The sequence below is a fragment of the Microtus ochrogaster genome, chromosome 2, assembly GCF_000317375.1.
Source record: "Microtus ochrogaster isolate Prairie Vole_2 chromosome 2, MicOch1.0, whole genome shotgun sequence".
In the NCBI taxonomy this organism is placed as follows: Eukaryota; Metazoa; Chordata; class Mammalia; order Rodentia; family Cricetidae; genus Microtus; species Microtus ochrogaster.
The window spans coordinates 67,350,134-67,362,420 of NC_022010.1; the positions used below are offsets into that span (position 1 = coordinate 67,350,134).

Here is a 12,287-nt window from a genome sequence, read left to right on the forward strand (position 1 = left end):
ACCGGTGTTAGTCTGTAAAATATGCCCGAACAGACTAATGTTGTCTGCTGAATCAAACACACCGGTGTTAGTCTGTAAAATATGCCACGCAGCTTTTCGTTCTCCTCTGATGTCACAGACATCTGCTTTGATGACGTTTCCTTTTGTAAACTTCAGGTCCTTTAATGTGTCCTCAAATAAGATACTTTATGTTGAGACAATTGTTTTAATAGTTCTGATTTCAGCCAACTATGTGAAAGAATTTCTCTGAATTTTCTTTTGTAATCAAGCATCCATTACTATCAAAGATGTATATTCCTCATTCACTACTTATGGAAACTTTACTCTGTGCAAAGCATTCATCCATGGCCTGGCAAAGTGCGTTAAATACAAAGAATCAATAGTCATTCCCAATCAAGTGTAGGAACACTCTTGAGAAAGGCACACGATGGTCAAAAACGTCATAAGTTAGAAAATACCCAACAGGTGAAACAAAAGAAGATGTCTACAGGAAAATATACTTTTTACAAGTAGTAGTTTAAGTTTATACCCATGGTGCTGAGTATAAGAGCAATTATTCTGCATCCCAAAACTTTTCCGTCAGTACCTTCTATATTTTCACTGGAGAAAAAAAAAGATATTTCTGAGTTTAGTCATTACGTCACTAAACTCACAATCAACCATATGAATTTCATTTAAACCTTTGTTATACTTGTCTGACTATATATAATTTCAGTAGTACAGGTGAGAGATAGTTGGGGACAAGGGGGGGGTCAATTCATCTATCTGAAGATGCAAATTAATAACAATTGATATATGAGCAGGAGCCATTTAAAAGTATTGCTGATGAGGACACGATGGGAAGATGCTCCAATACAGAAGGCTTGCTCAGCCACAGCCACTAAAGCCAGCAGAGGCTTCCTGGGCAGGAGAAGACAACTGGGAAAGCTCTCTTCTGGACAGCACCATCTAAGAATGATGACAATGGAGCAAAGTAACCCATCAAACCTTGATCTTGCCATACATTATTATCCATCTGAAACCTGACACACTACAGACACTAAACAAACATGACTTGCTTTTATTTGACCTAAAGGAAAATAGACATTTCTGATTAGTCTTAGTTGAAAACATTCTATACTAATAATCCTTAATTCCTACCTCAAGCCTTCAGATAATCTCTTATCCAATAGTAATTTGAAACTTTAAATATTTTTAAGGTTTTTTTTTTTTTGCTTTGTTTTGTTTCTTGTTTGCCAACAAAAGGTGTCTCTGTGTAGCCCTGGCAGTCGGGGAGCTTGCTCGGTCTACCAGATTGGCCTTGAACTCAGAGACCCACCTGCTTCTGTCTCCCAAATCTTGGGATTAAAGATGTGCGCCATCACTGACCAGCCAAGGTTTGTGTTTATCTGTGTTGAGTGCTTACTCACAAGTATACATCTACACCGTGGTGTCCCTGGTACCTGAAGAGGCCAGAAGGTGGTTCTGGAATCCCAGGAACTGGAGCTACCAGCAACTGTGACCACTTGATTTAGGTGCTGGATCCAGACTCCTATCCTCTTTAAGAGCAATACTTCTTGTAACTGTAAGATGATCTCTCTTTTTCGTTGTTTGCTTTTCGAAACAGGGTTTCTCAGTAGCTGTGGAGCCAGTCCTGGAACTCACTCTGTAGACCAGGCTGGCCTCAAACTCAAGAGATTTGCCTGCCTCTTTCTCCCTAAATGATGGGATTAAAGGTGTGCGCCACCACTGCCCAGTTATAACTGAAGACCCCATAACAGAAGAATCATCTCTCCAGCTCATCTCTAGCAATTTGATATTTTAAAAATGTTAAATATCAGCCAGGCAGTGGCAGCACAGCACTAGGAGACAGAAGCAGATGGATCTCTGAGTTCAAGGCCAGCCTGGTCTACAAAGTGAGTTCCAGGACAGGTAGGACCTTTGCACAAAGAAATCCTGCCTTGAAGAAAAAAAACAAAACAAAACAAAACCAAAATTAAAATAAATAAATGAATAAAAAGTTAAATATCTATTTTATTAAACATTATCCTAATGTCTTAGTACTCATTCTTATAACTTTCCTAACAATAAAGAATATTATAGAGTATCATTTACATTATAGCCAACATAGAACACTGAGTCACACCTAATCCCAAATTACTTTTAAATATTTTTGGATGATGGGAAAAGGTAAGTCAAAGTATTTCCCAACTATGCAGATACTTAATCTGTTTGCTTCAAACAAAGGGAAACGGCTCTACTGATTTGAGATGTCAAATGAAACTGCAAATAAGCAAATTTTGGAATGTAGGAGGCAGCACACAGGTGTGTATCCTGAAAGGAAACAATACCCCTCTCAAAAAGCAACTCCTTTTTTTTTTTTTTACTGTACATTACTGAGTAGAATTTCCAGCGTAAGTCAAAAGCTTTAGCCTCTAAATATACCTAAAATGGTTTGCTTATTGGTGTGACAATTTTCACAAAATTAATCAGAGATAAAATAAATCTTAAAGAAACCCAAGGCAAACCTGTTTTACAATGTGGCCCCACATCTGGGGTCAGACAGCTGAAATGTTTATTTCGCACTACAGAAATCAAAGTTGCCGGTAGGTAGTCATGTACAACAGAGAGTTTGGTTGACAAATTATACTTACATATGTTTTCTTAGGCATAATCAGCAGCAACTGGAATAATTCAGATTTATTTATGGGACAGTAAGGCTGAAAAATACCCAGAGTCCACTAGCTTTGTCTGGTACAGGAAGAACCACCCTAGTGCAACAGTTTCCAGGAGGGACGACTGAAGAGGGCATCAGGAAAGCAGCTGTGACTGGTGACAAGAACGAAGTGTTCCACAGAGAACTGTGGCTCCGAAACCCTTTTCTTTATATTCGGCATCTGTACTTTCTGGGTTATTTCTCCACCCAATCATTACCTGTTGGTCCTTCAGGTACCCCATACCTTTACATCTCAAATTCTCTGAATGCCATTGTTTGAAGACCAAAGTTCTCAGTATAGAAGTCTGAGGGAAGACAGAGAAAGGTAAAGAGAACAAAGCCACTTTGCCCGATCGCTGTCTAAACCCTAGAGCTTGTTGTGCTGTAGATACTAACATGCTTCTGCAGTGACACCTTTCTGATAAAAATATCAAAAGATTAAACTACATCAACAGACTCTGCCAGATGAACTGAAAATAGGATTTACAAGTACCCTAACATTCCACTTGTATTAAACCATCAGTCTGCTCTTTAAGGACTCGTTTCCAGAACATCCGAATTTGCTGTTAAATCTTTACATTTAATCATTTTACTATAAAAACAAAGTTCAAGATATTTAGGGTTCATGAACTTCTTGGGTCAAGCTAAAGATAAATCTTCTGTTTTAGATAAAACAGATTGCACTGGCTACTGGACCTGACGTCACTGGGTAACCCTAAAATTGCTACAAAAGTTCCAGCTGTATGCCCTTGGTAAGGTAGGGTGACAACTCTGCGTGCTTTGTATCTCTTTTCATCCAAACTCGTTTATAAGATGCAAAGATTTTAACTATCCAATAAAGGTACATAATTTAAAACATTCTACAGAAATAACATTACCAGTAATTTACAATAAAAAAAAAATCAGCCACGAAAAAGCCAAAGCTAAAAACAAGATTTTTACTATGAATCAGTGCTTCTATTACCCTTCTGAAAGAAGTGATATTTTAATGTGATGTAAAGGCAACATTGAAAGTTCATCTTTAAATTAACCACCTAATTTATCCCTAAAATTACAAAGAATCAGTCTTGTACAGGTCAAGTTCAGTAAACTAACATGTTCTCTCAGCACAAAGCAGCACTAGAAAACAACAGGACAGATGGGAGCTGACTAGTTTTGTAGTGCCTGCTCCATCAGTGACAGACATCAGAAGATATCCATCCCAGAGCACAGACACATTTAAAGACTAGGGCAAGAATGCATCACACTCTTAGCTGATAAATGTCCTTTGACTCTGGAACTTTCTAGTTTGAATGAAATGAATTTTTCAAAGTAAATAGGGTCATGTAAATTGGCTGCTTAAATAGCATCATGATGAGGTATGGAAGTTCTAAATATCCCTTACATTCAGCAGGATTCACCAGAGATGTGCAACAGCTTGTCAGGGGCAACTCCCAGATAGCTTCTATACTTTGGGGTTACAATGAATTCTAGGAGAGTAGTCTAAAGAGATTTAGAAGGGTATGCTCTGAAACAGACGTGAGCATCTTTTCCTTCAGAATTCATTTTGAACAGACATCATCAAGGAAAGCTCTTCTCTGATAGTGTGTCCCAACATTGAGCCAAAATGGCCAACTAGCACCAAGAAGTCGCATTGAACTCACTTGCAGTTCTCTTGGCAATTAAGCTTTCTTTGTTTTTTCCCCCTTCTAGTCCAAGCACAAATGTGGATCAGTGAACACAGTACTGGAAGCGCCATTTGCAGGTACATTACAGTCATCATTAAATAAGCAGGAGGTGGGCACTGTTTTTACTTGGGGAGGTAGGGTACTTATAGTAGGAGATGAAATAAAACCAGGGAACATTGAGGTTATTAGAAAAAGATCACTGCCCTTTTAGTCTAGAGGTCATATTGAAGAGACTGCTACGCTTTTAAAGGTAAGGTTGCTGCATTGCAGGATCATGTATGCAGCATGAATGCATTAGAATCGAGCTGCACTTGACTAAGGAAAAAAAGTCCCTAAGTAACATTTATATCTGTGTTATCTGCCAGTCACATAGAGGAAAAGCACCTAGGGTGAACTCCAATTACCAGGACCTTGATCAGGACCACAAAGCCTGAGTATCTCTTTTAATGCAGAAACACAGCCTCTCGTCACACTGGTTTAGAAAAAGTGATGGGTTCTGTGTTCTTCTGACTCTTTAATCGAATTTTAGAACATGGTTTTACGAAGGACTTTTATCTTTATACCAGTGTTAAAACTCAACTACTTCCAAATCCTAAGAGACATAAAACCAAAGAGAAGCCATACACATTAATCTGTGCTCCTCTCCTTTCTGCTTTAAGGGAATCTGCCAAGTCAGTATCACATTTAAAAGTCAGAGTGTTAATTCTTCAGCGTTCCTGACAACTAGAAGCACATTCACTGAAGGCTGAAGGTGAGGGAGGGATGGTTTAACTTTAATATCTGAAGAATGACTCCATTAGAGGAAAGAAAACCATCCCATCTCAATAAGGATTAATGCAAATTTGGCTAGAAAAAGCCACCGGGTACTCCAAGGGTTGGTTCACTGTGGAAGAACTCGAGAAGAGTACTCTGATGTGCACACAAGTCTAAGTATCTCCCTTGTCCAAGCAGTTGTGTAAAATTCAAGATAAAGGTTTTAGTTTTATCTTTTAATGTCATTTTCCCCACTTTATGGAATGAGGGAAGAGTCCTCTTTTTTCCCCCACAAATACACGTGTATATTCCCATGACTCTAATATAAGTGCGGATCTCCAAAGCTTAGGGATTTTTCCATAAGAGAGTGGGCCGTTCTGGTTACCCTTGTAATAAAAGGGTATTCCACCACAGAGAGCCAGAGGTTTTCCAGATGTGTGTAAGAGAGCAGGTGCGCAAGGCAAGCAAATGAGCGCAAACAGTATTATGGAAAACATTTGAGAATTAGCTCCATGAGGACTGTGGGCTCCACAAGAGGACTTGACTGGGTAGCCTGGTCTGACACAGGAACAAGAAAGCAGAGGATTGCTTCAAAGCTGGAAACCTTCCATAGGAGCCTCACACTGCTGGAAGATGTACTGCTGCTGGCTAAGGTCAACCTGGGGAGTGATGCTGCTGTCCTCATCTTCGGTCCCAAAGTAATGCTCAATAAGATCAAAGGCCTTTTGATAGATCTCCTGGTTTTCATGACTCTGCAAGAACTCTATTTTATCCAGACCTAAAACAAAGAATAAATAATCGTTCTTGAAAATCCCAGTAACTACATCTTCAAGTCTACTTTGATGTAAACATTCTCACATTATCTTGTATTGCACAGCTGTACAGAAGTGATTACTACTATTACATCTGAATGTTAATACTATAAATTAGCATCTTAGTAACAATTTCTCTAACAGTCACTTTATCACCCAGTACCTACATCTTCTGATGACTATGTCTATTTCCTAACTCTTAGCCAGAAGCTGCTGCAGTCAAAGCATCTTACCATATGCTTCTTCAATCAAAGCACAGTAAGGGTTAATGCCTGAGCCATTCCTTTTGGCTTCTTGTTCTCCAAGCCTCAGGATGTTTTCCAAGCCATTGAGGGCGACCTGTACAATCTTTGAGTCCATGACAGTGAGGAGATCACAGAGTGGCTTGATACAACCAAGTTCTACCAGGTACCTGGATCAATAAAAAGCACAATTTAGTAATACAAGATAATTCTGTTAGACTTTCATCAAACTGTGAAGCATCATCTTCAAGCTTATAGAAATAAAAATAAACTGTCAACTATAGTACTTTAGGGCGGAAAGAATTTATTTGGCTTACACATCCCGATTATAGCCCATTACTGAGGGAGACTACTTTAGGATGCTTCTGCACACTATAAATATGTATTGTTTGTTTCCACTGGTTAACATTAAAAGCTTTTTGACCAATGCATAGCGAGGCAGGACAGGGTTAGGAGGAACAATCAAACTGAGGACTCAGGTGGGGAGGAAGGAATAGAGAGAGAGACACAAGCCGCTGCCCAAGAAACAACGTGCCAGCAGACCAGTAAAAGTCATAGCCACACGACAATACATAGATTAACATGCATTAATTAACACATATTAATAATTAATTAAAATGGGTTAAATTAAATATAAGAGCTAGTTAGTAATAGGCCTGAACTACAGGCCAAACAGTTTGCAATTAATAAAATTTTTGTGTGATTAGGACATGAAAGCGCTGCCTCTGTTTGAAGGAGACCTCAAGCAGGGCCACAGACCACTTACAGCTGGCTTTTACCCTACTTCCCAGGACCACAGTAGGCTGGACCCTCCCCCATCAACCTTAAGTTAATCAAGAAAATGCTCCACAGGTTTGCCTATAAACCAAGGCAATGGAAGCATTATTTCAACTAGCTTATCTCAAGCAGACAGAGAAACTGACACAATGGGAGTGGTGTCACATGATTTTAGTCTCAGAATTAAGGAAAGTGAGCTGGAGGCCACACTGGTCTATACGTAGAGTTAAGGCCAGCCATGGCTACATAGTAAGATCCTGCCTCAAAATCATTAACAATTGTATTTCATCACCAAGTACCAAAAAAATCCAAACAAAACCAAAACCAAAAACCCAAAACCAAACCACCACCAAAAAACACAAATTGAGTTATCTAATAACATCCCCCCTTTCATAATTTTTGTACTTTTTTTAAAGGAATTCTTATCTGTATGAGTGACTTATCAAAATAAGTTTTGTTTATTTCTTCTTTCTATTGGATTACTTTTGATGCAGGATTTCTCTGGGTAGCCCTAGCTATCCTTGAACTCTTGAACCAGGTGACCTCAAACACAAGAGATCTGTATAAGCATGCACCATCGCTGCTCAGTTCTTTCTCCATTTTTCACATGGGCAGTATTCCAAGATGCATGTTTTCCATGTATAAGGGTACACTTAGGGGATGTGGACATACATGTGTCCAAGTGAAGGCACAAGGTTGATGTCAGAAATAACCCTGATGATTCTTCCACATTATTCATCAAAGCAGGTGCCTCACCTCAACAGAGACTACTGATGTGGCAAGTCTCACTAGCAAGGACGCCCGGGGTATGATCTCTGTCTTGTAAGGCTGGACGTACGGCTAGACTGCCAGACTTATGCAGCACTTACTTGATGCAGAACCCGGGTTTTAACCACTAAGCCATCTATCTCCTTTACCCCTAGCAGTACATATAGTTTTGATAGTTAATGTTGGCATTATTTCTGTATGTACTCACACTTCTCAAATACAAACTGTGTGAACTAAGAATGAAGCAAATGGAAGAACTCTATAGCTGTATTTCTTTTAACTCCAGCAAGATTTAACATGTAATCTGGATTAAGTACAATGGACACGAGCTATAGAGTAGCAAAACTTGTATATGTGAATAATGTCACTGTGGAACTTGGTACTAGTCTTTTATCTATTTTCTTTCTACACTACTTCAAACTGAAAATACATAGGTAAATCTCCAGAAGGGGAGAGAGAACACATAAAATTACTAACATTATATGGTAAAGAGGGATAGCACTGCTGATGACATGGAGATTAAGAAAATCAAAATCCCTTCTTGATTATTAAAAAAACACCTCGCTGCAAACTAAGGATAAAGGGAATATGATAAAGAGCCTTAACAAGAACTTTTCAGCTAACATCATATTGAGAATAAGGATATGGAATAAGGAAGGGGTACTCTCTACTCCTATTGCACACTACACATGATCCCAAACAGTATGCTTTTCAAAAGATATATAAAAAGGAATGGAAGAAAACTCTTATTTCATTATTGTCTATATGGAGGAGAAATACACAACAAACAAACAAAAAACCAAAAAACTGGCCCAGAGAGGCCTGGATAATAAGTAAAGAAAGAGCCCATTATATAAGGCATAACAGAAAGCTAATTCACAAATTTAACTTTTATACGCTAGTAATGAACAGTTAAGACTCTGAAATTAAAAACCACTATAGTAGAAAACAGTATAAATCTGTTGGGGCACAGTGATGTACACCTTGAATCCCAGAACTCTAGAAGCAAAAAGGCAACTCCTTGAGTTTCAGACCAGTTTGATCTATAGAGCAAGTTCCAAGACAGTCAGGACTACACAGAAAAAACTCCATCTTAAAAAAAAAAAAAAGACACAAAACAAAACAAAAACCTAAATATGAAGGGCTGCAGAGATGGCTCAGTAGTTAAGAATGATGTTGCTTTTCCAGAGAACCCAAGATCTCTTCCCAACACCCACACCTGAAAGCTCACAACTGCTTGAACTCCAGCTCTATGGAATATGAAGGCCTCTTCCGGCCTCCATGAACACCTAAGAACACGAGGCAAACACAAAGAGACAGCGAGAAAAAGACAGATACACACCAATGTACACACATATAAATCTTTTATAAAAACTGAAAGGGAGAGAGGAAAGATGAGTGTTAAAAATTCAAGGTAGAGGTTGCAGAGATGGCTCAGTCGCTAAGAGCACTTGCTACTCTTACAGAGTTTAATTCCCATCACTCTGTCAAGTAGCTCACAACTACCTCTAACTCTAGTTCTCAGATCTGATTTGTCTAGCCTTCCAGGTACTAGCATTTATGTACACACATACCCACACTCATACACATATGAATTAGAACAGCTTTTAAAATAACACTTAAAAAGACTAAATGTACTTCTGAGTCTAATTATAGTACTGAAAACAATTTCTCAAAGGGCCAGACTTAATTGTTCATAGTCAAGTAGTTCATTTCTTAGTGATCAAGAAAATCAATCTTTTCTTTTAGGTTATGTATTGGGAATAGGATGAAGAGGATAACTTGATTTCCTTTAATTTAAAAAACACTACCTAGGTGGTACTTACTTGATCTGCTCAGCTGACCCTCCAGAAGTTGCATTTGTGATGGCCCAAGCAGCTTCTTTTCTTGTTCGGAATTCAGCGGTTTGCAATATACTAATAAGAGCTGGGAACATATTAGCATCTATCACAGTCTGCAATTGAAAAAAAAAGTTAAAAGAAAAAGAAAGTTACACTATTTGTGAAATATCACTAAAGATCATTATAAGTTGCTTTGTTTCAGTTTGGTTTCTGAAACCAGGTCTTACTAACTAGCTTTGTTTAGCCTGGTGATGGGAATTCCAAAAAAAGCAATGATTTTTTAAAAATAAAACAAAGTCTTTAAGAGTACACACAGTCATAGATTAAAGGATTAAAGAAAAATAAGCCACATAACAATGAAATATACACGGACTCTAGATTATGTATATATTTATATTATTGTGTTTCCTTTGAATTTTTTGACTGAGTGAGCTAAGTACAGAGAGATATTTCATTGTATGGGCTGCTAAGCTAAACCAACATATATACTTAAAGATATCTTGACTTCAAAATTTGAGTCTAAGGATTTGTTGCTTTGGAAAACAGGTTCTGCATTTGTTTCCACAGAGGATGAGAACCTGTGGATTCCTTCCAGACTAATGTGGTGGTATGGAACAAGACCCCCTGAAAGGTCTCCATTAACCCCTAAAATTACTTTACCCAACAAAAAGCAGGAAGCAGTTTGGAGAGAACTACATCTAAATTCCCTAAATGATTGTTTATAAATGTTTGTTTACACTTAAAGGGGGATATAAGATAGAGATTCATATTTTGCATTGGTATGGATCTTGGTTTACTGATACAAATTTAAGGTCAATTTTGTTATATGTACATTTCTGCTCTTGATTAAGGTACTGTGTTTCTGCAGCTCATTTAAAAATGTAATGTATAATTAAGATATACAGGTTAACGAGTAATCATCAATAATAGTCAAACCTTTAGTCATCTTAGGTTTTCTAGATGTACAAATAAATTTCAGATGGATAGATCTTCTTCAAATCTTTCAAAGACTAACAGAATATGGCATTTAAAATATTTTTAGAACTTAGGACTTTTCATGACAAAGAGATACATCTGTTCCTGGCAGCATCAATCTACTTCAAGAGGAAGATGGGCATCTAAGAGACTATGGAGCTTGTTAGCATTTGGGGAAGAAACGGCTCTTGCCTGGACAGCCTGATGATATGCTGTATAAACTGGACACATAGGACCCACAGAAAAATGACTGCTGAACTTGCCTAAAGGTAAAGACAGTCCTTTGGGTGACTATCCAGACAATAAGATGTCTCTGTCAACTCTAGAGTTTTGGAAGTTGCTTATAAAGCACTTCCTGTTTACTTAGGTACATCCTTCTGAAGTCTTTGATGGAATTGAAGAATAGTTACAATTATAGTTTTTCTTACTTATGATAAAAGATAAAGTAAATATAAATATTGTAACTATAATCCTTGCTTGATAACTGTTTTATGTAATTTTACTGTGTTAAAGTTAAAACCTTCCTTTTTATTTAAACAGAAAATGGGAGGTGATGTGGGATTGCCTTCTGTATATGTGTTGTTCTTATTGGTTAATGTGATAGGGCAGAATTAGAGCTAGGCAGAAAAACTAAACTGAATACTGGGAGAAAGGAAGCGGAGTCATATTGGGAGCCAATTTCCTCCTAAAATTATTGCAGGAACCATCACCCTGGGGAGTCTGTAGAGAACCCCACACCCATAATTGTGTTAGGAATCGTTCTATTGACAGAGCCTACCCCACACCCAAATTGGCTGATGGAGAGCTATCTGTTAGTGGAACCCACCCCACATTCCAAACTACCTAGGGAACTAGGTGTGGCAACTTGCGACTTCCTGGCCTACAGTGACCTGACCGAAGGTAACCTCCTGGCTATGTGACCAATGTGAACCACGTGGCAAGAGCTCAGGCCCCTGTGCCCATCTCCCAACTCCTTACCCTATATAAAGCTGTACCCCATCTCTAATAAACGGAGGCTCTGACAAACTTAGCATGGCCTCCTTCTTGTCTCCTAGCCCATTTATCTTACAGATAGTGCCTCTCCGGGACCCTGGAATAACTGAACTGCCAGACGGGTTACCAACCCTAGACTGGGGACCCGTCAAGGCAATCAACAGAGTCAGACACTGGAGGAACCTTGCTGGTAGGCCACCATAGGCCACGACCTAGTGGTGATGCACAGATTAATAGAAATGGGTTAATTTAAGATGTAAGACCTACCTAGCTAGAAATATGCACAAGCTAACAGGCCAAGCAGTGATTTAATTAATAGTTTCTGTATGACTATTTCAGGTCTGGGTGCCAGGAACAAACAAGCTGTATCTGACTACAGTATGGAACTTGTTATGTAGACCAGGCTAGCCCTCAACTCAGAGTGCCATCTGTCTCTGTCTCTAAGTGCTGGGATTAAAAAGAATAACTTCTGAACTAACTTGACAAACGATGTTTGTTTTTCCTACTGCCATTTTTAAATTTTTACTTTATTTATTATTAATGTGTATGTGAGAATGAATAGGCATAGCACTGGTTTTCTCCTTTCATGGGCTCTGTACTATAGCTAATATTACTATTATGGAGGAGCTTGTGGTTTTAAGTCTCATCAGGGCAGAAGAGATGGTTTAGTGGATAAAAGTGCTTGCCACAGTACTGACAAACAGTTCTAATTTCTAGAAGCCACTGGAAACGTAAAATGTGTTCAAATAAATAAATAAATAAAT

At 38.4% G+C, this 12,287-nt stretch overlaps 1 protein-coding gene across 2 annotated transcripts in view; it reads right to left on the bottom strand.

Moving 5' to 3' along the window:
• Positions 1-2,510: 2,510 nt before the first annotated feature.
• The window catches only part of Kpna1 (karyopherin subunit alpha 1), a 70,592-nt gene continuing 60,815 nt past the window's right edge, over positions 2,511-12,287 (bottom strand). For both annotated transcript variants that reach the window (XM_005345090.3, XM_026786360.1), the window contains exons 12-14: positions 9,541-9,668; positions 6,161-6,339; positions 2,511-5,893 (exon numbers count right to left, since the gene is read on the bottom strand). In XM_005345090.3, coding sequence (XP_005345147.1) covers positions 5,706-5,893; positions 6,161-6,339; positions 9,541-9,668 — 495 coding nt within the window. In that variant the 3' untranslated portion in view covers positions 2,511-5,705. The remainder of the gene's footprint in view (positions 5,894-6,160; positions 6,340-9,540; positions 9,669-12,287) is intronic.